We start from the raw sequence: 24,727 nt of genomic DNA on the forward strand, positions 1-24,727 counted from the left end.
AATCACTTTCCAGACTTAGAAAATCATGAAATATACATAACTCTGAGATTATACTGAATATCATAGCATTAGATGACTCAGCAAGCCCTTTCAGACTCTGCTGTGCTACAAGGGAGGGCCCCTAATATTAAGTATCATGTTAGTAGACATGATACACGCCCAGAAACAGTGCTCACAACCCCTCTCCCTGGGGGTGAAGCCAGTGCCTTTTCTTCCTTTATCCCCAGTGCCAGACGTGAGCTATACACTCTGTAAGTGGCTACCAAGCTACAGCTACCACCTTATCGGTGGGTTTGAAGTTAAAAGGTGGAAACCATCTACAAGTCCAGCACAAAGGAAATGGGTAAAATGACAGCTTCACCCGTACAACTGAATGTTGTGCAGCTATTAACAAATAAGGTTTTGAAGACGATCTAATGATAGAGGAAAACTGCTCACTATATAATATAGTTATTATCCCCCAACTCGAAATTCACATAATTGGCAAGGGTTGAGGATAAATAACCAGAGGCAATCATCCTTTCGGAAATCTAAAATATTAACAGCAGTAAATTTGCTGTGGTGGGATTATATTTTCTTTATTATCTTTTTCTAAGTTTCTCTCTGCATGCTGTCTCTTTCTGTTTCTGTCTCTCTTTCTCTTTCAACAATAAATATAAATTACTTTTAGGAAAAAAGACAAACATTTTAGGAGGGAGGGCAGTTTAGGGTTGGCAGAAACAAGAAGCAAGTGAAAAAAACCCACTCTTCAAAGAGACTGGAAGAAAGAAAATACAACTCGTAGAGAAATTGCCAAGGCAGGTGCTAGATGGCATCTTAGCTAGTGAGATAAGCTATTTGTGGCCAGTCCCAGAGCTAAACTTACCATCATCAGGAAGGAGGACAGGTGGCCACGTGAAGATGCTATATTGCATAGTAGAGGTGATCAACATGTAGGGAGAAAGCTGGTCTGCAGGCTAGAGCTGACACTTCCTATAGATTCTAATGCAATCTTTACAACGAAATTATAAGGTGGGGTTTGAGTCTCACTTGGGGACTCTATCTCCTACAGGGCTCAGAGGAGAATCCTGTCCACAATAGGTACTCGAAATGCATTCTAGGGGCTAAATACAGGCATTTTTAGAAAAGCATACCAGACATCTGGGGATTTGGTGAGGTGAACTTGCCTTAATATGGTAGGAACATGGAAATCACATTTTGAAATATAAACTCATGGATCTCTTTTTTCCATTAAACAAGGAATTTCTTGGGATTTGCTAAACATTTCTGTTTTATTCAATACAGAAACTTTGAGGCAAAGGGATGCCAGAAGCAAACCTGGAGCCTACAGCTTAGGACAGGGTTTATTTATTTGGGCACAGGAAACTAACACACAACATTCTAGCCTCCAGGGAAGCCCTCCACGGAGACACTTCTAACTTGTAAGAATCCAAGATGTGTACATGGGATCTTTGGGCTCAGAAGAGGCTTAAACAGGAAAGGGGGAAAAAAAAAGTGAGTTCTTTACTAGGTCTGGATTCAACTTCAGGAACTTTCCACCTTGAATCTTCCCAGAAGATGCGTGGAAGATGAAGCATCAATCAGCAACAACAAAACCTGTCCTGGTGATGCCGTGGAAACACCCCGTGGGACACCTCAGGCTTAAAGGGAGTTCTGGCTTCTCTCAGCCTTTAACATGCAGCTTGCAAGTCCAGCTCGGCCCCCAAGCAGGCTGGGACAATGATGAAGGTTAAACGGCCCACAGAGGCACAGCCAAGCTGTACCACAGAGCAACTGCTAATGCGAAAATGACTAGGAACACCCTGGAGTGTAGTCTGGGAAACCGCCTGGAGCCATAGAAACCCAGAGATGAACAGGCTGTGGCAGCTGGAATGAATCTGCCTGGACAGTCATCAACCTTCTAATTTTCCAGTTGAAGACACTGCTGCTCCCAGAAGAAAAGGGACTTTCTCAATAACCCCACAGCCTGTTTATGGTGGGCCTGGGAGTAGACACACAAACTCAGCCTAAGATCCTAGAGCCAACTATCCTATTTCCATCACTACAGTTTTGCCTCCTAGATCACAAAGTAGTGGAAACGGTCTATTAGAAAAATCTGGATTTGCATGCCAGGTCCACGAATTATTAGCTATGTGACCTCGCCTTCCTCGTGGAAAAAACAATGTCTTCCTGGCCAATATCTCAAAGGGTTATTTTGAGTAATTAAGTAAATACAAATGGGAAAGCCTTTTATAAACCACAAATTCTACTTTCACAAATATAAGCAGCTGTACTTAATGCATGGTATTCTTGTGCCACGAGTACATTGGCTGGGATTGGGCTTGGCATAGAAGAAGCACCCAGTTGATGGTAGCTAGTATTATTATTTGTCCTCGTAAGTAGTGGCACTGACTCCTTGAGCCCAAGGGCTAATATCTCTTGTCTCCTTTGTATATGTTCTCCAAAATACTTAGCTCTGTACCCCATCCAAAATGGATTACGTTTTTCTCCCCTGACCTATGAGTCACATATTTGATTGTGTTTCCTTCTTTGCTTTGGCTACTATGAAGCGCAGAGTAAAATTTCTGACCCATACTCAGCGGGACTTAATGGAATGGCTTTTAGACACTAGTTTTTATCCTTCTCTTAGTTTTTGTATGCTAAGTTTTCCCTTTGCTCCATTTTCCTCCCTTACTTGTTACCGTGTATGTTACATTCACTAAACTTTTTATGGTTGTTTTCAACATTTTTTAGAATAAAGGAGTCATAAATAGATAAGTTTTGAGAGATGCTCAATTCACATTCTTGACTGCTGAACAAAAGAAAGAGAAAGAAACAAGAGTGGAGTCCAGGTTTGCAACCAACCTCCCTCCCTCCCTCCCTCCCTCCCTTCCTTCCTTCCTTCCTTCCCCTCTGTCCCTCTTCCCCGCTCCTCTTAACTGTGACATCTGGCTTAATATTTTCCTTGAAACGTGAAACCAAATGGCAAAGAAAGATTAGCATGGGTCCGTACTCCCATCCATGAATATCAGAGGACAGAATCTTCATTTCTTCAGGGCTTCTGACCAGCAAAGAAAACAACCCAAACCTTGGATATCTGACCAGCAGGCCACATTTTGCCTTGGATGCTTTTAGCAGAACACGTATTTTTAGAAAACCAAGATATTTAAGGGGATGTCATGATTAAAATATATTCTTATGAGAGGAAATGCCTCTTCATCTTCTCTCCATTTAGGAGTAATACATACTCATTAAAGGAAATCTGTTGTATGCCGTACAGACAAGTAGTAAATGATATTAAGCAAAAAATCATGCATGGGAGGAAATGTTTTAAATATTAGCCTAAAAAAAGAGAGGTAAGACCACAGCTATTAAAGTTCTGGAGGGCGCTTCTGCTAGTACTTGCCTTCATTTATTTTTCTATTTTCCATGTTATCAAAAGGGTCCTGAATCCTGATTCAGCAAAACTGAGACTCGTGGGCTCTGATTTGGCCTTCAGGAACCCTGGTCACGTTACCCATGTGATGCAGGAGTCTCCTATTTTACAGCACTGTTTCTGCAGCCACTTCGAAGAACACATGCATTTTCCTTTATCTGCAGTTCTCTGGTGACTCACTACAAACTTGATGCATGTGTAAGAATTCTGTGGTTCCCCGTGCAGTCAAGACCTCTGAGTGAAGACCAGGAAGCCCAGATAAAAAAATCTTTAGGCAAAGCTAGAGACCGGGCAGCAGCCTGGCAGTCCCAGATTTGTCTCTTTCAACTGCATAACCTGGTTTTGTATTTATTTGTACCCAACTTATACCAACACAGAGATTCCAGGAGACTTTTAAAGGCATACACAAATAGGGTAAGAATAAATATACAAAGAAACTGGGGCAGAAGGAAAATAAATGAGAGAAGGGAAATAAAAAGGTAAGGTTGGTACCAGGGTTGTATTCCCATAAGGTCTCATCCAATAGCTAGAGGTGGGTTATAAATTGGTTCTGAGCTTCCAAATTGCAAAGACTGAGAAGCAAGCATGATGGGTCATCAAAATCAGTGTTTGGAAAAAAAAAAAAAATCAGTGTTTGTAAGTCAAACACACACACACACACACACACACACACATCAGGTGTCCTGGTGTTCCTGCTTCTGATGGCTGATGTACTTCCTCTTGTAGGTCCTTAAAAAGATGAGGCCAAGTAGGTGGGCAAATATGCCAGCTTCCTTGCTCCTCTGTTGAATAATTCTGAGGTATGTGCTACAATGACTCTCAGAGACCCCTATCCAGATGGAGCCCCAGGTGCCCACATGGTCACTGGCTTGACAACACACCTGTACTGAGTGCCTCCCTCCATGCCTTACCTCCCCACTCTCTACTGGGGTATCCTGTGACCACCTGCCAAGTGAACCACTTGCACTAGGATCTTTGGCTCAGAGTCGGTGTCTGGGGGAACCCAAACCAAGACCTAGATGCTGTGAGAGCTAGTGAAACGTAGTAAACACAATGATGATTGCCACGTGCTGCCTCATATAAGGACGTCCAGCACAGCCACGGACAGTTTCACATAATCAATGCCACGGCCACCTGCTCACTGCTCAGGGTGAGGGGTCCACTTGATAGAACTAACTTTTAGCATTGAAGCCAATAAAGTGGAGCCAATAACTTTATCTGGCCTGCAGATTCCTAATCTCTAACAAGAGAGGGCTGGTCCATTGGTCCCCTCCGGTTCTAAGACTCCTTGACGTAAAATATGCCATACCTACATGAGTTTAAGCTTTTGGGGAGAAAGAAAATCACAGTGCTCTCTGCTGAGGTGTTTTTCAGAGCATCCCAGTCTGTTGAGCAGAAGCCTTCAGGGTTGGAGATGGGGAGGTGGCCCTGAGGAGAGAAGAGCTAGGGTCTGTAGCAGCCATCACATCTGTCCATGTGATGACCAAGGAAGTGGGAAGGGCATGAGGAGGGAGAAAGGGAGGCCCGAGAGCTAAGAGGACAGTTTAGAGACCAAGAGAGGAAATGACAGGGCTCTCTGGAGGCACAGTGAGTCAATGATAACCCACAAAATCTGGTTGCAGTGTAGGAAGGAATGGGGAATTATGTGGCAAAACGGTCCGAGAGATCAGGGTCTGTACTACAGAAACTCAGGGTGGGATGTATCACCCAGCGTGGCTGAGGAACTAAGAGAAGTCCTACAGCCTTTAACAAGTTACAGTCAGAATGTTCCTTATCTGTCTAGCTCAGTTTTCTCATCTAAAAATGGGATAATAACCCCCATCACAGAGAGCTCTGCTGGCCTGAGCATCTGAGCACAAAGTGGATGCTTCCTAAATACTGGTGTGGGAATGTTGGCCGACCCTGAATTAAAGAAATGCACGGACACCTCTGACCACTTCTCAACCCTCAGAAAGTGGGTATTTTGACTCAGAAAGTGGGTATTTTTACTCATGGCTATTTCAAAGCTAGTTTGCATTTTTATTTGATTAAATTCGTATAAAGAGAAAACACACACAACATTCAAATGGTGCACTGTTACAGAATAACAATGCCTGAAGGGTACTTGAATTCACTATTAAATTTCAGCAAAAAAAAATGTCTAAAACAAAACCAAATGAAATGGTTTACTCATTACTTTTCTTTAAGTACTAGGTGTGACCTTATCAAGTTATTCCTCTCCCGGAACCTCAGATTTCCCATAACTAAAAATCGAGGGGCACTGAGCCAAATGCACTTGAAGAGCCTTTTTGGGTCTTTGGTCTGTTTCCATTCTAGTGCCCCTGGGAAAGCAGAGGACTGAGTCCTTTGTGTGGCCATAAAGAGTTACTTCTGTCTGCCATCGTCACACTTGTGTCCCGAGCACCTCAGAAGCTGTCTGAGGACATCTAAACCTTAATGACTCCTTTGCTTTTCTTCCCTTGTCAATAAATCACAGGATGATGTCTTTCCTCTTGTTACTGTACCCCAGTAATTTATGTCCTGTGGTCTCAGAGGTTCATTCAGGTCCAGGAAAATCTGTCTGTTGTTCCCTCTTCAAATTCAATGCTTGTTTACAATGAAACTTGCAAGAGAGTCCTGGAGCAGAAACTAGAGTGATAAGATCTCTCCCATCACTTCCAGCGCATCCCATCACTAACAAATCAGGGCTGCCTTAGACCTGCACGTCAAGCTACAGCCCCGGGAGCTGGTGAATGGTGGCGGCCTTGATACACATTTGCCACTTGGGCTTAAGGCTTTACTCATCAGCTTGATACATTTATGGGAGATGGAAACAGTAACCGGGAAGTAGGGAGTCCTGGTTGGATAACCACCTTCTTTGAGGCCAGACAAAGCCACCTCTATTGAGGTTACTGACAGACAGGCTATGAAACATGGAAATCAGAGGCCATGTAAGTACTTAGAATTAGGTTATTTGAACCCAATAAAAATAAGTGGACCTTTAAAAAGATGGACTACCTTTCTATTTCAGTGTGCTTTGTTTCTCAGGTGTAAGAGCCAAACTGCTATTTGGCTTAAGCATTATGGTGTGTATCTGGCTTCAAGTCTTGCCTTAGAATCCTGTTAATCATCAAAATGCTTCATGATTCGAGGTCCCCCTTCATCTGACAATCCCACAGTGCTTACTCATAGTTCTCAGATGTTTTCAGTGGCATTTGGGATTGCAATTCCCTTTGAATGGGTTTTCCAGAGCACTTAGAGGATATGGTTCCAAAGGAGCTGCCCCCAGTGCACTAACTGGGTCTTCACTACCTGTACCTCACAGGGAAGGTTCCTGGAGTAGTCTTGCGAGTGGGTCCCCCACAAGACTCTGCGGACTTCTCGTCTTGGAAGGGTGTCCTCATCAGTCATGACGCAGCTTTTCTGCTCCAGTCTTAACGGGAAGGCTCTATAAATGTATGCCACCTGCGTGCACCTGGGGTCCAGCACTGTGTACCACAGGATGAGGTGGGAGGTGGGGGTGGTTTTCCAGCCTCCGGAGCTTATGGGCTCACCCTGAGACCAGCTGCTCATGGGCGAAACTAGTAAGAGAGCAATGGAGGTCAAACCAGATCCAAGGCTTGATGTGATGTTATGTGTCATAGCAGAGGGCGCTCTAGGACCAGAGATGGTATGGTAGGGTGTCGTGGAAGCGGGAGACTGCGAATGAGCAGGGAACGGGAGGTGTGATGAAATGGAAGCTGCACCACATCCACGCCCTGCTTTTCTGCTACACTTCTGGAGCGAGAAAGCTAGAATGTGAGGTCAGCACCTTTGTCTGGTTGATTCACTGATGTATGCCAACCACTTAGAACAGTGCCTGGCACATAGCAGGCCCTTCAAAAATAATGTGTTGCTGAATGCAGTGGAGACCTGGATTCCACCCTTTCTCCTCCCTCCCCACCACCTTCCAACAGACTTAGAGGGTTGATGCAAAAATCTAACCATCCCACGGGTCGGCATACTTGGGGAACAAACTGTATACAGCTGAGGTCTCTGACAAATAGCTTTGAACACATTTAATGCATCTGGTTTAACTGCTGCAGCCAAAAAGATTTAAAGCCACAACCACTGTCTTTCAAGTTACCCCCAAGCTTTCACTCGCCCAAAGGTTTCAGATGCTACAACTAGGCCCGTAGTGATTATGTTGCTTCTAGACCATTCACCCTCCAGCTCTGGGTTGAGCAACTGTGTGGTTCTTGGGAAAGCCACATAACCTCTAAAAGATTCATTTTCCTCCTATGCAAAATTAATGGGTTGGACTGGATTATCTCTAAGGTTCCTTCTCAAATAATGACTTAAGAGATTGGAATTTGGTGTTTAACACCACTTTTTGGCTCTAGGGAAGACAGAGTGTTTTTTATCCACCCTTTTTCTGGGAAAACCACAGTGACCTCCTAGCCCCCTCCTTCACCCACAGGGAAGGTGTGGCTGACTTGTTCTAGCTTTAAGAATCCTAGTTTTGCTCTTTCTCGCCTTTCAATGGGCCATCCGTACCTTCCCATCTTAAAGCATCCTAGATATTTTCTTCTCCTTTCTCTCTCATTCAGAGCCTTTGCCTCCATAATATTTGGTTGAGAAATTTGGGGCCACATTGAGGTGTCTTGACCATAAACCTCCCCTCTCTAGGATCTTCTCTTTTTATTCCCATGGACGCTCCCCCCAAATCCACGTTCACTCCCTCTCCTTCCTCTCACTTTATATTCTGCTTTAATTTGACAAATATCTCCTTGAAGCTTTACTGAAGAATCCTTTTCCATCAGGCTTGAGAGATCAAATATGTTTACAACCAGGATAACTGCCATCCATCAAGCATCGGCTGTGTACCAAACACTCTATGGAAATTACCTCCTTAATCTTCACGAAAACTATGATGTTGACACAATCCTCCCCGTTTTAAAGATGAGAGAATAGATGCTTAGGGACCCTGCCCAGTTCAGAATGTGCAGGACTGGAGATTCAAGCTCAGGCCCACGTGCCTCAAAGCCCATGGGTCTTCTCCATTCTACTAAAGACAGTAATGCTATTCAGGGGTTCACAATATGCATTTGTAGTTTAGTGGTCACTTCTAGATTCAAAGAATTTTAAAGTTGGAACATATTTAATAAATCATTTAGTTTTAGTTACTTCTAGTAGAACTTAAGAAATATAAGAACATACCCACACAGAGGGAAGGAATGATATAATTACATGGAAGAATGCACATGTATTATATACATCTATATTTATAATAAAAATGTAAAGTATATCTTTACAAGCTGCCATGGAACATTTACAAAAATTGTAATATTTGACCACAAAGAAAGCCTCAATCCTTTCTTTAAGGCTGGAATTGTATTGTGTACAATATGTCCCCAAGCTGTCTTGCATGCATTGTCTCCCACTACGTGCGTGTACTTGACATTCTAGCCAAAGGGAACCAAAAAAAAAAAAAAAAGAATTATTTGCCATTGTCTAAATATGCCCTTACCTTTCCCAGTTTAAGACCTTTCTTTATTCATATCGTTCCTGAGGCTGGGAATGGCTTCCTCCATTATCTGTCTATAGAATGCTTAAGCATTCTTCAATCTCATCTCAAATACTATTTTTTCCATAAGGCTGGTCTTCATCCTCACAATAGGGTGTAATATGTTTATTAGAGTCATTTACATGTTAGCTTTAACTAACCTAATTGTTCGTGCCCACCTTTAGAGGACAGTGGGGTAGAGGTGGTTCTCACTTCCTTATGAATCCCAGAGCACTTAGCACAAACCTCATACACGAAATAGCACTCAATACAGAGCTGTTGAATTTAATTGAGAGTTGTTTATTTTGCCGTGGTGCAACACAGGAATGTGGAAAAAAATAATTGTAGATAGGCAGATTTCAGTACATTCTAATACAAACCACTTGGTCTTTTACATCAATTACTCATTCTGTCTTTTAAATATGCCTGGGTTGAAATTTTAGCATTCTTTCTGTCAGTTCATATTAACTTTCTAAGCTAAAGTAAATAAATTTATATAATATGCTGAATCAGCCAATAAGTATTTTAAGTAAAAAAAAAAATATTTTTAAAGAAGAAATGCCTAATTTGAGTATGCATGCCAACAACACAGTACAAGAAAATAGGGGGAAAGGACACCCACTATGGCATTAGTTTTTAGACTGAATAAACATTTCCATTTATCAAACTTGTGACTTTCTAATAAGGCACCCAATAGTTTCTTGGCGAGTAATTTTCTCAAAGAGTGGCAAATAAAATTTTGTTTGAGGCTCTCATGATATGCCAACCACAATGAATCACTTTTCTCTAACGTAGCTGAGCGGCTTTATAACATTAGCTATACAAAGGGAAAGGAAAGTTAAGGAAAGGTGCTAAAGGTCATAGTTTGCATTTGTATAGATCTTTACAGTTTGCAAAGCACCTACATGGACGTTACCTTATTAATGTTCCTTATATGGCATTGAGATGCATATTACTATTATCCCCATTTTATAGATGAGGAAACAGAGGTCTAGAAAAATTCTTTGCCCAATAAACACATGTTGGGAGAAAAAGGAAAAGGAAGAAAAGAAGAAAGGATAAAAATGTGTCTTACAGAGGTCAAGATGGTAGACTGAGCAAAAGTATTTGTTTTTCTATTTTCTTTCCAAAATTCCATTCAGATGGCAGAAAAGGTACACATGTTGTACAAACAACTACAAAAGAAGTAAGGATACAATCAGCAGATAAACAGTTTTTGAGGAATTTCTGAGTATTAGAAAGTTTATGTTGGCAAAAAACCACAGCAGAAAAAAACTACTAAAGCAGACTATTGCTGAGATGGAAAAATTCTAAACACAGAAACCACAGGTACAATGAGCAGGAGGGGCCATTGAGCAACAGTGGTCATTAATATCGAGGACAGGACTCCCTGAAGAACAGTGAGGTCAGTCATGCCCCATCCCCTCCACAGGCCAACAGAGCGGCTGGTGAGAGATTTCAACAGGTCTCTTTCAGATATTGATAGATGAAGCAGGCAAACATTAGCAAAGATACAGACTTGAAAAATTCAATCTGCAATCTTGATTGAATATATATATATAAATAGTCCCTGTACCCAGTTATCAAGAATGAACATTTTCCTCAAGCACACTTAGAATGTTTACAAAGACTGTCCACATGTGAGGCCATAAAGCAAGTGTCAGCTAATTTAAAAGAATAAGTATTACAGATACCACATTCTCTGACCACCATGCAATCAAGTTATAAATGAGCATGGGTCATACTTGTGAAAATGTAATTAAATAAGGCATGGGTCAAAAAAATCATAATGACAATTTTAAAAACCACTAAAACTGGATAATAAAAATACTATATGTCAAAACTTAAGGAAGCAACAGAAGTGATATTTCAAGGAAAAAATACCATCTTTAATGCTTATATTAGAACAGATTAAAGGCTGAAAATTAATGAGCTAAACATAAATTTAAGGAGCTAAAGAAATAAAGAAAAAAATCAAATGAATAAATTCAAAGAAAGTAGAAGTAAGAAGAAGGGCAGAACTAAAAAGGATAGAAAACAAAGCTTCAGTACAGAGGGTCAACAAAGCCAAAAGTTGATTTTTTCGTAAAGGTTAATAAAATTGACAGATCTCTGGTGAGAATGGTCAATAAAATGGAAGTCATAAAGGAACAATGTTAGGAAAAAACTAAGGACATCTGCAGCATCTGAAAAGATAATTAGAGGATATAATGAGCATGTTTATGTTAAAAAACTGGATAACTTAAATGAAATGGACAAATTCCTAGACATATATAACTTTCAAACATTATCCAAGAAGAAATAGGAAGGTTTAATTTTCCTACAAGCATTTAATACAATTCAATACTCTTGAATACAGATTTTTAAAAATCCTCTAGACAAAATAGTCACATGTAGAATTAATTTAAAAAAAATCAAAATATATCATAACCAAGTCAGATTTATCCCTGGAATGCAAGGATGGTTTAACATTATAATGCCTATTTCTGCAATTAGATTAAAGAAAACCATATGATCATCTCAATAGACAGAGGCAATGCCTTAGATAAAATTCAATACCTATTCATGATTAAAGAATAAATCTCTTAACAAATATAAGAGAATTTATCAACCCAATACAACCAAACACTTTCAACAAACTTCATTTTTAATGGCAAAATGTTAGAAGCATTCCCTTTAAATCAGAAACAAAATAGCACTGCCTCTATTCAACATTTTATTGGAGGTTCCAGCCAGTGCAATAAAAATAAGAAGAAACAAAAGGTAAAAGAATTGAAAAAGGAAGAAAACCCCAAATGGTCATTATTCAAAGTCATTATTCACAGATGACATGATTATGTACTTAGAAATCACAAAGGTTAAAGACGAAGACATAGAGAATGGACTTGAGGACACGGGGAGGGGGAAGGGTAAGTTGGGACGAAGTGAGATAGTGGCATGGACGTATATACACTACCAAATGTAAAATAGATAGCTAGCGGGAAGCAGCCACATAGCATGGGGAGATAAGCTCAGTGCTTTGTGTCCACCTAGAGAGGTGGGATAGGGAGGGTGGGAGGGAGACACAAGAGGGAGGAGATATGGGGATGTATGTATATGTATAGCTGATTCACTTTGTTATACAGCAGAAACTAACACACCATTGTAAAGCAATTATACTCCAATAAAGATGTTAAAAAAAAAAAAAAAGAAATCACAAAGGTTCCTACAGACAATTGATTTAAATAAACAAGAGTTTAGCAAGTTGCCTGGTTGCATTTCTAGGCATTAGCAAAATTTTAAAAATAATTTAAAAAATAAATGTAATTTACAGTAACAAAAATATAATAAGGTAGGTAAGAATAAATCTAAAATTAAAAGTGTACAAGACCTTTATGTAGAAAATTATAAAACCTTATTGAAAAAGTTCAAAGATGATTTAAATAAATGTAAGGTTTAGAGTATGTTCATGGATATAAGGGCTCAATATTGGGATGATGTTAGCGCTCTTATATTGATCTACAGATTCAATACAGCTCTGATAAAATTTTCTAAAGGATTTTTCAAGGAAAATTGATGAGTTAACTTCAAATTTCATAAAGAATGTCTAAGAATAACTGAGACACTCCCCCAAAGTAAGAATAAGGTACAGAGATTTCAATAAATGGTCCTGCAACAACTGATTACCAATATGAGAAAAAAAAAATAGATCCCTTCTTCACACTAAGCAGGCAAATCAATTCTAAGTGTATTAAAGACATAAATGTGAAATGCAAAACTTCAATAATTTTAGAAAAGAACATAGGATAATAACTCCATAACCTCGGGCTCAATACTTTCTTAAACAAGACATAGAAAGTGTTAACACAAAGAAAGAAAACTGGTAAATTCAAATACACTAAAACTGAAGGCTTCTGTTTATCAAAAGACTATAAACATTTAAATACAAGGCACAGGGACTACCCTGGTGGTCTAGTGGTTAAGACTCTGTGCTCCCAGTGCAGGGGGTGTGGGTTCAATCCCTGATTGGGGAACTAGGATCCCTCATGCCGAGCGGCGCAGCCAAAAAAAAGAATTAAAAAAAAAAATTTTTAAAAAAACATACAAGGCACAAGCTGGAGGAAATAGTTCATGGAATAACAAGCAGAGGATTCATATTCAAAATACATAAAGAACTTTTACGTCAGTGGTGAAAAAAAGAAGCACCAAATTTAAAATCAGAAAATAGTCATGAACTGGCATTTCATGGAAGACAAAATGTGAAGAACTTGTACACATGTAAAAATTATACTATATTGCAAGAGTTCGTGAAAAGAGAGGTGTCAATTCACATACACTAATAATGTTTTATACCTAATGTGTCAGCAAAAATTAGCCTGTCTGATAGTGCCAAACATTGACAAGGAGATAGATAACTGAGAACCCTTAAACACTGCTAGTGGGAGTGAAAATTGATGGAACCCTTTAGAAATCAATTTGACATTCTACTGTAGAGTTAAACAAACACATACTCTATGACCCAGTAACTCAACCCCTAGGTATACATTCTAAAGGAATCCTTGCACATACATGTGAAGAGATATGTTCCAAAATGTTCACAGCAGTATCATGTATAATAAAATAATAAATAAAAACAAACCTTGAAAGAATCTAAATATCCATCAACAGTAAAAAAAAATATGGTATATTCACATAGAAGGACGCTACGGATCAGTGAAAATAAATGAGATATAGTTATATGCATCCGCCTGTTGAATAAAAAATCAAGTTAAATAAAAAAAATCAAGATACCATGTCTATGTAATTCAAAACCAAACAAAATCAAACAATATATTCTTTAAAGATACATACGTATGTGATAAAATTATTTTTAAAAAAGCAAAGAAACGATAATCATAAAATTCAGGATGGTGTTTCTCTCTGAGGGAGAGAAGTGAGGGGGACAAAATTAGGAGCAGCATACAGTATTGAAAATGTTTTATTTCTTTAGTTGGGTGGTGGGCTCATAGGTGTCTGTTTTATTATTTTGCTTTATAACTTGCTTATATATTATATATATTAAATATTATACATTTTTTAGAAATAAAAGAGAAGGTAAAGAAGGTACTCAGAGACTACCACTCCACACAAGGGCTGGTTTCATGACTAAGTTCAACAGACCTTCAAGAAAAGGCTGATTCCTCTGTTGTTTAAACTATTTCAAAGCACGCTAAAGTATGAGAAACTTTTGAATTTACTTTACAAAACTAGCAAAACCCCACCTAGCCCAATAAAAGAGAGCCATGAACCAATAGTACTCATTTTTATAAAAAAAGACAAATTTCAAAATAAAATATTCACAAATCAAATCCATCAGCAAATTTAATGAATAAATCGCTATGATTAAGAAAGTTAAGTTCCAGGAATGCAAAGAGAACCCAACATTAAGAAATCTATTAATAGAATTCCTTATCTAAGTAGATTAAAGGAGAATTCCATATCAGCATTTCATGAAGGCAAACAGGGTTTGATAAAATTCAACAACCATTTTCAACAAAAACATAGAAGGGAAATTGTAACTAGATAAAATTTATCTACCTAAAACAATTGGCAGGTATCACACTTAGTGATGAAATATTAGAAGCTTTCCCATTTAAGGCTAGAAGAAGACAAGAATGTTCATTTTCATTGCGCTAATGCAACATCGTATCCTGGGAATCCTAGCAATTGCATTAGATAAGAGGTAGAAACAAGAGGCACCAGGTATCAGAGAAGAAGCAGAACTGTCATTATTTGCAAGTCTTAGGCATATACACACCTACACTCATAGACACACACATCCACATATACACAGACCCTTATGGTTGTGAATGTGTAGGAATGGTTCTAGAAGGACAAATGCCAAACTGTTACTGATGGTTTCATCCAGGGAGGGAAGAGGGATAGGGTAGGAAGTGAGGGTAAAGAGGAACTTTAATTGTTTACTCTTTGCATTTCTTTATTGCTTGAACTTGTTTCACAATAACAACAGCTTTCATAATTAAAGAAAAAAACAATTAAAAATGTCAAAAGTCGTATGGCTAAACATGGTAGACCCAAGGTTCAAACTCAGGTCTTATATTATCAAGGTAGTTCCCCATAGTTGGTTTTGAAAATTGTATTCATAAGAAGGCGAAAGAAAGGTGGAGCCACTGAGAACTGTGCACAAAGAATCAGTCACTCAGGGCATAACATTGATCCTTCATTCCTATTTGCCACAAATAACACTCCAGGGACTAATAATGATGGCTAGCTACTTCTAAAGTCTGTCACCACTTACAAAACAACCCTACCTTCACTGTTTCACTTACTTTAACCCTTAGGAAATAATTTCAATAATCTATGACCGGGCTTCCCTGGTGGCGCAGTGGTTGAGAGTCTGCCTGCCAATGCAGGGGACACGGGTTCGAGCCCTGGTCTGGGAGGATCCCACGTGCCGCAGAGCAACTAGCCCCGTGAGCCACAATTACTGAGCCTGCGCGTCTGGAGCCTGTGCTCCACAAGAGAGGCCGTGATAGTGAGAGGCCTGTGCCCCGCGATGAAGAGAGGCCCCCACTTGCTGCAACTAGAGAAAGCCCTCACACAGAAACGAAGAGCCATACACAGCCATAAATAAATAAATAAAATTAAAAAAATAATAATAATCTATGACCAAGAAAATGTTCCACAATGGTAATCTAAATGATGTCATAAAAATATAATCTTAAGACTGTAGATATAGAATTTCTGGAACTTCCAAAGGCACAGAAAAAAACTCCAACCCTCGGGATCCAGGTGACTGACAAACCTTCTCCTGACACATCCCTCACAATATGATTGTGTAATCTGAACTGCTTCCAGAGTATGCCATGTTCTTTCTTATTTCTGGGTCTCTACATATCTTTTCCCTCTGCCTGGAACGTGCTCCCTCCCTATTTTTCCCCTTAAGTTGCCTACCCATCTGTGCAGAGGAGTTAACATAGCAGACCTGACTACTCTCCTTTAAAAATACCTGCTTATGGGGCTTCCCTGGTGGCGCAGCGGTTAAGAATCTGCCTGCCAATGCAGGGGACATGGGCTCGAGCCCTGGTCCGGGAAGATGCCACATGCCGCTGAGCAACTAAGCCCGTGCACCACAACTACTGAGCCCAGGTGCCACAACTACTGAAGCCCACGCGCCTAGAGCCCGTGCTCCGCAACAAGAGAAACCACCACAATGAGAAGCCCGCGCACCGCGTCGAAGAGTAGCCCCTGCTCGCTGCAACTAGAGAAAGCCCGCGCGCGGCAACGAAGACCCAACACAGCCAAAAAAAACACCTGCTTATGAGGTTGGCCACTGGCTGGTGTCTGGGAACTTGGATTTTGGGAGGGTGCTCACCATTCCCAGAACTGGTAAGAGTGGCTCACTTGCATGTACTGTATGAACAATTCGGTTTATGCTGAATAGCTGTTTCCCTTCGGGAGTCTGCAATGTTGGTACATGGCAGGCAGAGAGTGCCTGCATGGCCAGCCCCCAACAAAAACCTGAGGTGCTGAGTGTCTACAAGCTTCCCTGGTTGGTAATACTTCACACGTGTTGTCATAACACATTGCTGGGGGAATGAAGTGGGCCCTGTGTGACTCTACTTCATTGGAACTTTCGTCTGGTTCCCCCCGCCAGCTTCACCCCATGCACCTTCTTCTTTGTTGGTTTTCTTGTATCCTGTCACTGTGATAATTTACAGCTGTAAGTGCAAGTATATGCTGATTTATAGAATCACTGTGAATCACTGAACCTGGGGGTTGTCTTGAAGAGCCCCAATGCAAAACACTGAGTTTTTCAAATTGACATTGTCTGTGGAATCTTTCTTCACTTTCTTAGGCAGATTTCACTGCTTCTTTGCCCCTGCTCTTGCAATTAAAGAGAGCTTCTTATTGCATAATCATTAATTGTTTGCACTCTGTGACCCCCCCCCCCTTTTTTTTTTTTTTTGCGGTACGCGGGCCTCTCACTGTTGTGGCCTCTCCCGTTGCGGAGCACAGGCTCCGGATGCGCAGGCTCAGCGGCCATGGCTCACGGGCCCAGCCGCTCCGCGGCATGTGGGATCCCCCCCGGACCGGGGCACGAACCCGTGTCCCCTGCATCGGCAGGCGGACTCTCATCCACTGCGCCACCAGGGAAGCCCCTGTGCCCCTTTTAAAGTATAAGCTCATCAAAGACAAAGACCTTATTTTTTTACCTTCCTCTTTTCAGCACCGAGGTGGCACACTCTGGTAGCATTTGCAATAGTAATTGTAGTAATAGCCAATAAGTGCTGTTTACTCTGTGCCTGACACACCAAGCTAAGAGCTCTACACATATTATCACAATTTTTGTTTGTTTGTTTTGTTTTCTTTGTTTTTTTTTGCGGTACGCGGGCCTCTCACTGCTGGGGCCTCTCCCGTTGCGGAGCACAGGCTCCGGACGCGCAGGCTCAGCGGCCATGGCCCACGGGCCCAGCCGCTCCACGGCATGTGGGATCCTCCCGGATCGGGGCACGAACCCGTGTCCCCTGCATCGGCAGGCGGGCTCTCAACCACTGCGCCACCAGGGAAGCCCTATTATCACATTTTAAAAATCTTTTTTTTAAAATTGAGGTATAGTTGATTTACAATATTATATAAATTTCAGGTGTACAACACAGTAGTTCACAATTTTTTAAGGTTATACTCCATTTATAGTTATAGGCTACATTCCCTGTGCTCCACAATATATCCCTATAGCTTATTTATTTAGGCATAGTAGTTGGAACCTCTTAATCCTATGCCTCTATCTTGCCCCTCTCCGTTCTTTCTCCCCACTGGTAACCACTAGTCTGTCCTCCATATCTGTGAGTCTGTTGGTTGGTGGTAATCCTTCCAACCACCCTTAAAATAGCTACTGTTGTTATCCTCATTGTAAAATGAGAAAACAGGGGTTTTAAGTAGGTGTTAACTGAATGAATGTGCCACGTAAAGAACATCATTTTAGCCCTCAAGGAATCACTTCATTGAGCTGAACTTGTGTCAAGCCTATTAAGTCATAAACACTTCACCTTGACACCTGCTATGAGCAATTGTTGAGGATGTTATCTATTATATCACATATTTTATTACTAAGTGATTTATTATTACATCAAGCATATTATTATTTTTTAACTGATAAGACATGCTCACTGCACACAATTCAAAAGGTACCAAAGGTATATAGTAAATCAAGTCTCACCGGCTCTCCTTCCCCAGCCACTCTATTTTCCCCCTCATTTTCTCATATATCCTTCCAGAGAGAGGATGGACAAATATGTTAACACATTTCACAAAAATCGTAGCATTTTATACACGTTGTTCTTTTCTTACCTAACTACATATCCTGGTGGTCATTTCGTATCAGTGTGTGTAGAGCTACCCCATTCTTTCTGAACACCTTGGTGATGATTGTCAACCAAGGACAGAACAACCCAGTATGGGGTCGGTGCACGGGTTTGAAAACAAACAGAGAAGGGCTATTCCTTCTTTCATTTTCTGGCTGCAGGAGCATTAAACTAAGAGGTTTAATGCTAGGTCCACTCTAGGTCCCTAGAATGCCCTTGCCCTCGTCACAATAGGACAGCATTGGTGTCCACTTGCACAGGCTGTGTGCATCCCCTGAAAGAATGTAAAGGACTGAGAGTCAGGCTGGACTTTGGGTGCATCTGTCCCCCACTGACGGGCATTTAGGTTGTTGTAACAGCTACACAGTGGAAAATGGTTTACAGGGCATTTTGCACATTCAGAGTAGATCTATTTGATAAAGTATTAGAAATGGAAAAGCTGCGTCAAAGAGATACTTCTTAGTTTTAATGAAATAAGTTGAGATATTATTCACATGCCATCAAATTTGCTCTTTTAAAAGGTACGATTCAGTACAATCACAAGATTGTGCAACCGTTACCACTAACTCGGAAACATTTTCATCACCACAAAAGATAGCCCGTACCTGTTAGCAGCTGAGAGATTTATTTTTAATTTTGATACGTTTTGCCAAATTGCTTCATCAAAATTAAAATAAACGTCTTTTTGGCTCACTTCTAGGAATCTGTCTCACCACAGTGTACCAACTATACAGGTTCCCAGTTGCCTCTGCCACCCCCTCTGCACATATAACTGTATCGCATTGGTCTCATCTGAGAAGGTAAGTCCAAGTTCAGGAAATGTACACACACATCCCCACACACCATTCACTTGCATCCTGCAAAGAAACTGGATCCTGGCATGCTTCCCACACTGAAAAATGCACCCAAGGTCCAGCCTGATTCACGGTCCTTTACATTCTTTCAAGGGATGCACACAGTCTGTACAAGTGAACACCAATGCTGTCCTATTGTGACAACGGCAAAAGCATTCTAGGGGCCTCAGCGTTCTTAGTTTAATGCTCCTGCAACCAGAAAATGAAAGAGGGAACAGTCGTTCTCTGTGTTTGTTCTCCAACCCATGCACCGACCCCATACTGGGTTGTTCTGTCCGTGGTTGACAGTCACCAACGCAACAGTGCCAGCAACAGGACGCTAAATAAGACTTGCTTTGAATCTCACCCCTTCTTCCCACCACCTGTCAGCCCCTGGTTATCTGGAAGGACCTCACACCCTAGAAAACCGAGTCTGTGAGCTCCTGGTCAGAGTTTGCTGCTTGGCGTCCATCCACACTGAGAACACAGCCAGTCAAACACCACGAGGTGTATGACACTCTCTTCCCCTTCCTTCTTTTTCCTCATGTGTTTTCATAAACATCTAAAGGGAAGGTAATTAAAACCTGCAAGAAAACCGTCTGGCCGAGAAAATGAAAATCTGGGTGACACCACATGTTTACGGGTGCGTTTTGTAAGTAACCTGGTTATAAAAAAAGAGGCTCTTATAAAGAAATGCCACATTCTCCAAAGCTCCATATAAACGACATTCTTTTTAAGGAGGGAAGGGGAGCAGTTCATACTCATGTTCTTCCTCATCGTTTCATTTCCAACAAGGGGAAAGGAATCTTAATTGTACAGTTTTCTAGGAGCAGAGTAGTTATGGAGCCAAGGCTTTGCAGCGGCGCGCACACACACACACACACACACACACACACACACACAGAAGGAAGGTAAACTAGAAAGAAAAGAGGAAAAGGCACAGGAGGGTCTTTATTTAGCATAGCAGGGTAGAACAAAGGAAGAGACAGCAGGCATTCATCACCTCTGATTGGCTTTTCTGAGTATTAAGCACGCACACACACACACACACACACACACACACACTTTAATTCAAAAGACAGAAGTTCTGCCTTCCTCTCCTGAGTGCTAAGTGCCGCCTGAACAGTCAAGATTTGGATGAGCCCGTGTAATCCCCTTGAAGTTTTCATCTGCTGTGCTGACTGTAAAGTGAAACAGAGCCACTGGCCTCACCGCATGTGACACAAGGCTTGAAGCACACGCATTGCAGAGTGGCCTTCCCTGGGAGCCAGCTGTGTGCAGGTAACTGGAGCCTGCCCTTGGCCCCGCTGTTAATAAGAGTAATTGGCACGCCACTGAGGGGCTGTTGGAGCGCTGTGATTTGCTCTGTATGGGGGTCTCCCCAGACCATATGCGTATGCAGCGGTGATAGAAATATTTTCCATATGAGCTCTCCTCTCACATGCTTAAGTGCTCCAGGCTGAGTCAGGCCGGCCCATTTGTCATTTACTCCACTAAAAAATCAACAGGGAAGTTGCGAACTTCAACTGCAACTAGAGGGTAAGGGTCTGCTTTCTGCCTCCGCATCACTAACCCATTCAGTTCCTCCAGCTCCCATTCAAGACCCCGCCTCCCCCCACCCAACAGGCCCAGAAAATATCTGCAGAGCAGAAGACATGGGTAACTAATAGGCTAAAAGCCCAGAACAAATGACCCATTGCTGCACGCCTCTGTACCATGTCTGCTTTGAACAGAGTAAAGAGCCTGCTGCAACCATAGCTTGCCTTGCAGCCCGGATTTGGGAGCAGCTCAGTCCCACTCCTCTTAGAAAAGGGAAAGTCATTACAGGAGGCTTTCAGAGCCTGCTCCATCCCCACAATGCTAACAAAAGGCAGAGCTGTGAAGTGGCCCAGTGGCCTTTCTAGGAGATACACTTTTCACTTGGCTTTTCAAAGAGGAAGATAGATTCAGGCAAAAGGCTGTCCTTTCATTACTCAGCCATCAGTCTCCAAGACTTTTCATCAGAATAAGGAGTAAAAGCAGTGGACGAGGTAAATTTGTTGCAGGCTTATTTGCAGGTGAGGGTGGATACACCTACATGCTTCCCTCTCCAGCCCATATGATCATCCCTTCCAATCGCTGTGTCAAAGACTGGCTCCTACAGGCATTTATGATGTTCAAAAATGTATCCAGCAAACATATGAGCTAAACCAATAAGAATAAATCATCTTCATGGGTCTTAAACATGCCTCCCTTCTATGGTAGATCAGTAGAGCTGGGACACTCTGAGCCCTGTTATGTATCACTACCCTTCTTCAAACCTATGACACAAAGTTAAACAGTTTTTTTCCCAAGCACATCAAAGCAAAAAAGGAGGAAAATGTAATGCAAAAGCAGCAAAGAAAAGCAATTCCTCTAGTATGCACCCTCTAGCATGCATATGCAATACTGGAGAAAAATTCGCAACAGGTAATAGTCTCTACTGGAATCTGACATGTACATTTTTTTTTTTTTTTGCAACAGCAGAACTAGAAACGTACATGCTCCAGGCATCTGTCACCAAGACCATGCCAATGCCCTGGTGCGGCAGCTGTACCAGAAGAAGATTTTAGAAATTACAGGATTTTTCAAGAAGAAAAGAAGTCTTCCTGTAAGAAAAGGCAAGGCAAGCCTAAAAAAGCAAAATCAAGCATGACTCTTTACACACCATAAAAACCCCTTCCTTGATCCCTCTTGGTAGATAGAAGAGGAAATATAATGCTGACGAAAATACAACTTCTGACAAGATATTTTATTTGGCTTACCTCTCCCCCAGGTCTTGCTAACACTGCTGTTTGAACGTGGAGCAATGTTAATATCAGGTAGCTGACAAACATTATTACCCAACGTTAGAACTACCCTAGAGGAGAAGTCCGTCTGCCAAGTGCTAACAGCTAGCAGATGCACTTGTGTCTTGGGATTCCAGCCCCGGAGTTCCGCTAGGCACCGCGCTGCTTCCCTCGGCTCTCCCTCACTGTACTACCCGGAGCTCCGAGCTCAGCCTCTGCTCCGAAGAAAACTGGTAAGCTGATCTCTTCATGTAATAACTTCTCCCAGCTGGGGGAGGGGACAGGAGCCAGCTGGGAGCTGGGGGGCTGCCTTTAACCGAAAGCAGAAAGGGGAGGGACAGAAATGATCAATGTGGAGTTCCGCATCTGGTCTCATTCATGAAAAGGGCTCCAAGGTAAGCACTCCACAGGCAGGCAGACGGCCCCTGCTTCATCAACTGAGGCAGGCAGGAGGCAGTGAACTGAAGCAGGATAAGCCCTAGGCTGGGAGCTGGAACAACGGGGGCCTTCCTAGTCCAGGATCTGCTACTGACAAGCTGTGTGTGCCTGGATAAGTTGCTAACCCTCTCTGCTCCTCGGCTGGTTTTCTCAGTGGTACAGTCAAGGGTTGGGTCGATGACCTCCGAGTTCCCTTTTAGTTCTGATTTGATGGCAGCAGAAATCTAGGCAGTCACAGGCTGTGCTATCAAGGGCAGCCTCGAAGAGGAAAGAAGTCCCACTATGCGTTTGACTGCTATGTGTTTACGTGCCGATCACCAGGACATGAATAGATGGGAACTGAGGAAGCCACTATAACCCCCTCCTGCCGCCTCACTGGGTCTCTGTGTCTAACCAAGAGCTTGAGGAATTATTGCAGACGATATAAAAATAAATGGTAAGGTGGGAACAAGTGAAACCCAGGTATTAGATGACACTGGCAGAGTGCATGAAAGCAGGATGGTTTTAGAGCCATACCTCTGGGCAGAATCACATTGACCATCAAAGTGGGGCTTATGGACAGAGGGAGCACAGGAGCAGGCTGGGGAGCAGGTCATGCTAAAGCTTACAGTGAGCCTCAGCCGTTCCACAAGTCAAATGGGGAAAGGCCATCTGCGGGGTTTTGATGATTATCAGTGAGGTCACCTAGGCACAAAACTTGGCATAGTTCCGGATACACAGTAAGTGCTAAAGACATCGGCTTTCTCTTTGATCTGAATAAGTATTGGCAGTCAGTGCCAGAAAGTAAATTAATAAACACTTGAAAAACCTCAGGTAGTGGGCACCTTCTTGCATTAATGAGGAAACTTTAAACGAAACTGCAGTTTGTAGCCACTTCAGAACGTTTATTATCACCAGTCATGTGACAATTTACTAGTGGGGAGTTTTTTTGGCAGTTGGGTGAAGGGACTTTCAATCCCTTTTTCCAGGGCTGTAAGAGACAGAAGGTAATGGTGAAGATAATATCTCGTTAGAGAAAGGAAGGAATGAACTTCTTCTCTTCCCCTTCCTCCTCTGCTTTCTCTTTCTTATTCATTACTATTATTGCTTAGCATGGGGTCTGTTACGCTAGGTGACTGAAGGGGCACTGTCATCTACTCAATAACCTCACCAGAAACGCAGGAATTGTCTAAGAAAACCAAACTTCTTGAAAGACCAGGGGTCTTGTCTAGTCCGGGGGTTGGGGAGCTTTCTGTAAAGGGCCAGATAATGAATATTTGCAGCTTTGCAGATCACATGCGTTCTGTGGCAGCTACTCAGCTCTGCTGGGGTAGCACAAGAGCAACCTCTGAAAATCCAGCTCACATAAGCACCGAATACTGGAAACCACCTACAAGCCCATCGATAAGGACTAAATGAAAAATAGGATACTCGGCAGCAGGAAAGAGATTGAGCTTGCGTCCCATATAATGAAACATCTTCAAGATTTACTCAGTGAAAAAAAGTAGGATGCACAACTGTGTAATTATTATCCTATTATTTGTGAATATGTGTTTATAATTGCTGGTAGACATAATAACTATCTGCAGAAGAACACACCTGAGGCTGCCCACAGTGCCTGCTTCTAGGGAGGGGAACTCAGTAGCTTCAGGGCAGAAATGGGGTTGAAACTTATGACTATGTAGCCACTTAGTCACGTGTGGTTATTGAGCCCTTGAAATGTGGCTTTTCCAAATTGTGATGTGTTATAAATGTAAACTATACTTTGTCCAGTGGGAAGACCTGGTATGAAAAAAGAATGTAAGATATCTCACACTAATATGTTTTTTTGCTGATTAGATGTTGGAATGATAATTTCATATATGTTGGTTTAAATAAAGTATGGTATTACACAACTTGTTTTGTTTTGCTTTTTAAAATGCAGCTACTAGAAAAATTTTAAATCACGTATTTCTATGGGGCGGCACTTCTATATCCCTTTCATATTAACTGAATTGTCAAACATGCGAGTGTATTGCTATTCCAAAAGTAAATAAAAATGAGGTAATAATAACAGTTAATAATAGAAATAAATAAATACATACACAAACCCCCTCCATCAATGATTCACTTAAATGTCACCCTTCCTGGGCGTTATGCCTTGACGGGCTCCCCACCAAGCTGAGGGCAGTGCCCTGGGCCTTTGTCCCCAGGCATCCTCTGATTTCCTCCAGTGCAATATTTATTGTAATTGTTAGCTAATGTATCTGCCTTCATCAGTCGAGAGTGAGGCCTTGATGACAGGAGATGTATCTTTCTGTGTTCCCATGGCTCCACACGTTGCCTCATTCAGTGTGCATTGAATTAGGGAATGAATGCAAGAAAGTGTCCTATAGGAAACTCTCGTC

General features: G+C 41.7%; 1 protein-coding gene across 3 annotated transcripts in view; it reads right to left on the reverse strand.

Moving 5' to 3' along the window:
• The window catches only part of THSD4 (thrombospondin type 1 domain containing 4), a 628,347-nt gene that overhangs the window by 178,849 nt on the left and 424,771 nt on the right, over nucleotides 1–24,727 (reverse strand). Inside the window, exon 1 of one of the 3 annotated variants that reach the window (XM_060294046.2) lies at nucleotides 21,900–22,122. The exons of the other annotated variants lie outside the window; for them this stretch is intronic. Within the exon in view, the coding sequence (XP_060150029.1) occupies nucleotides 21,900–21,971 (72 nt within the window). The 5' untranslated portion in view covers nucleotides 21,972–22,122. Of the gene's footprint in view, nucleotides 1–21,899; nucleotides 22,123–24,727 lie in introns of those variants that run through there. 3 annotated transcript variants of the gene reach the window in all.

The sequence above is a fragment of the Globicephala melas genome, chromosome 2, assembly GCF_963455315.2.
Source record: "Globicephala melas chromosome 2, mGloMel1.2, whole genome shotgun sequence".
Lineage (NCBI taxonomy): Eukaryota > Metazoa > Chordata > Mammalia > Artiodactyla > Delphinidae > Globicephala > Globicephala melas.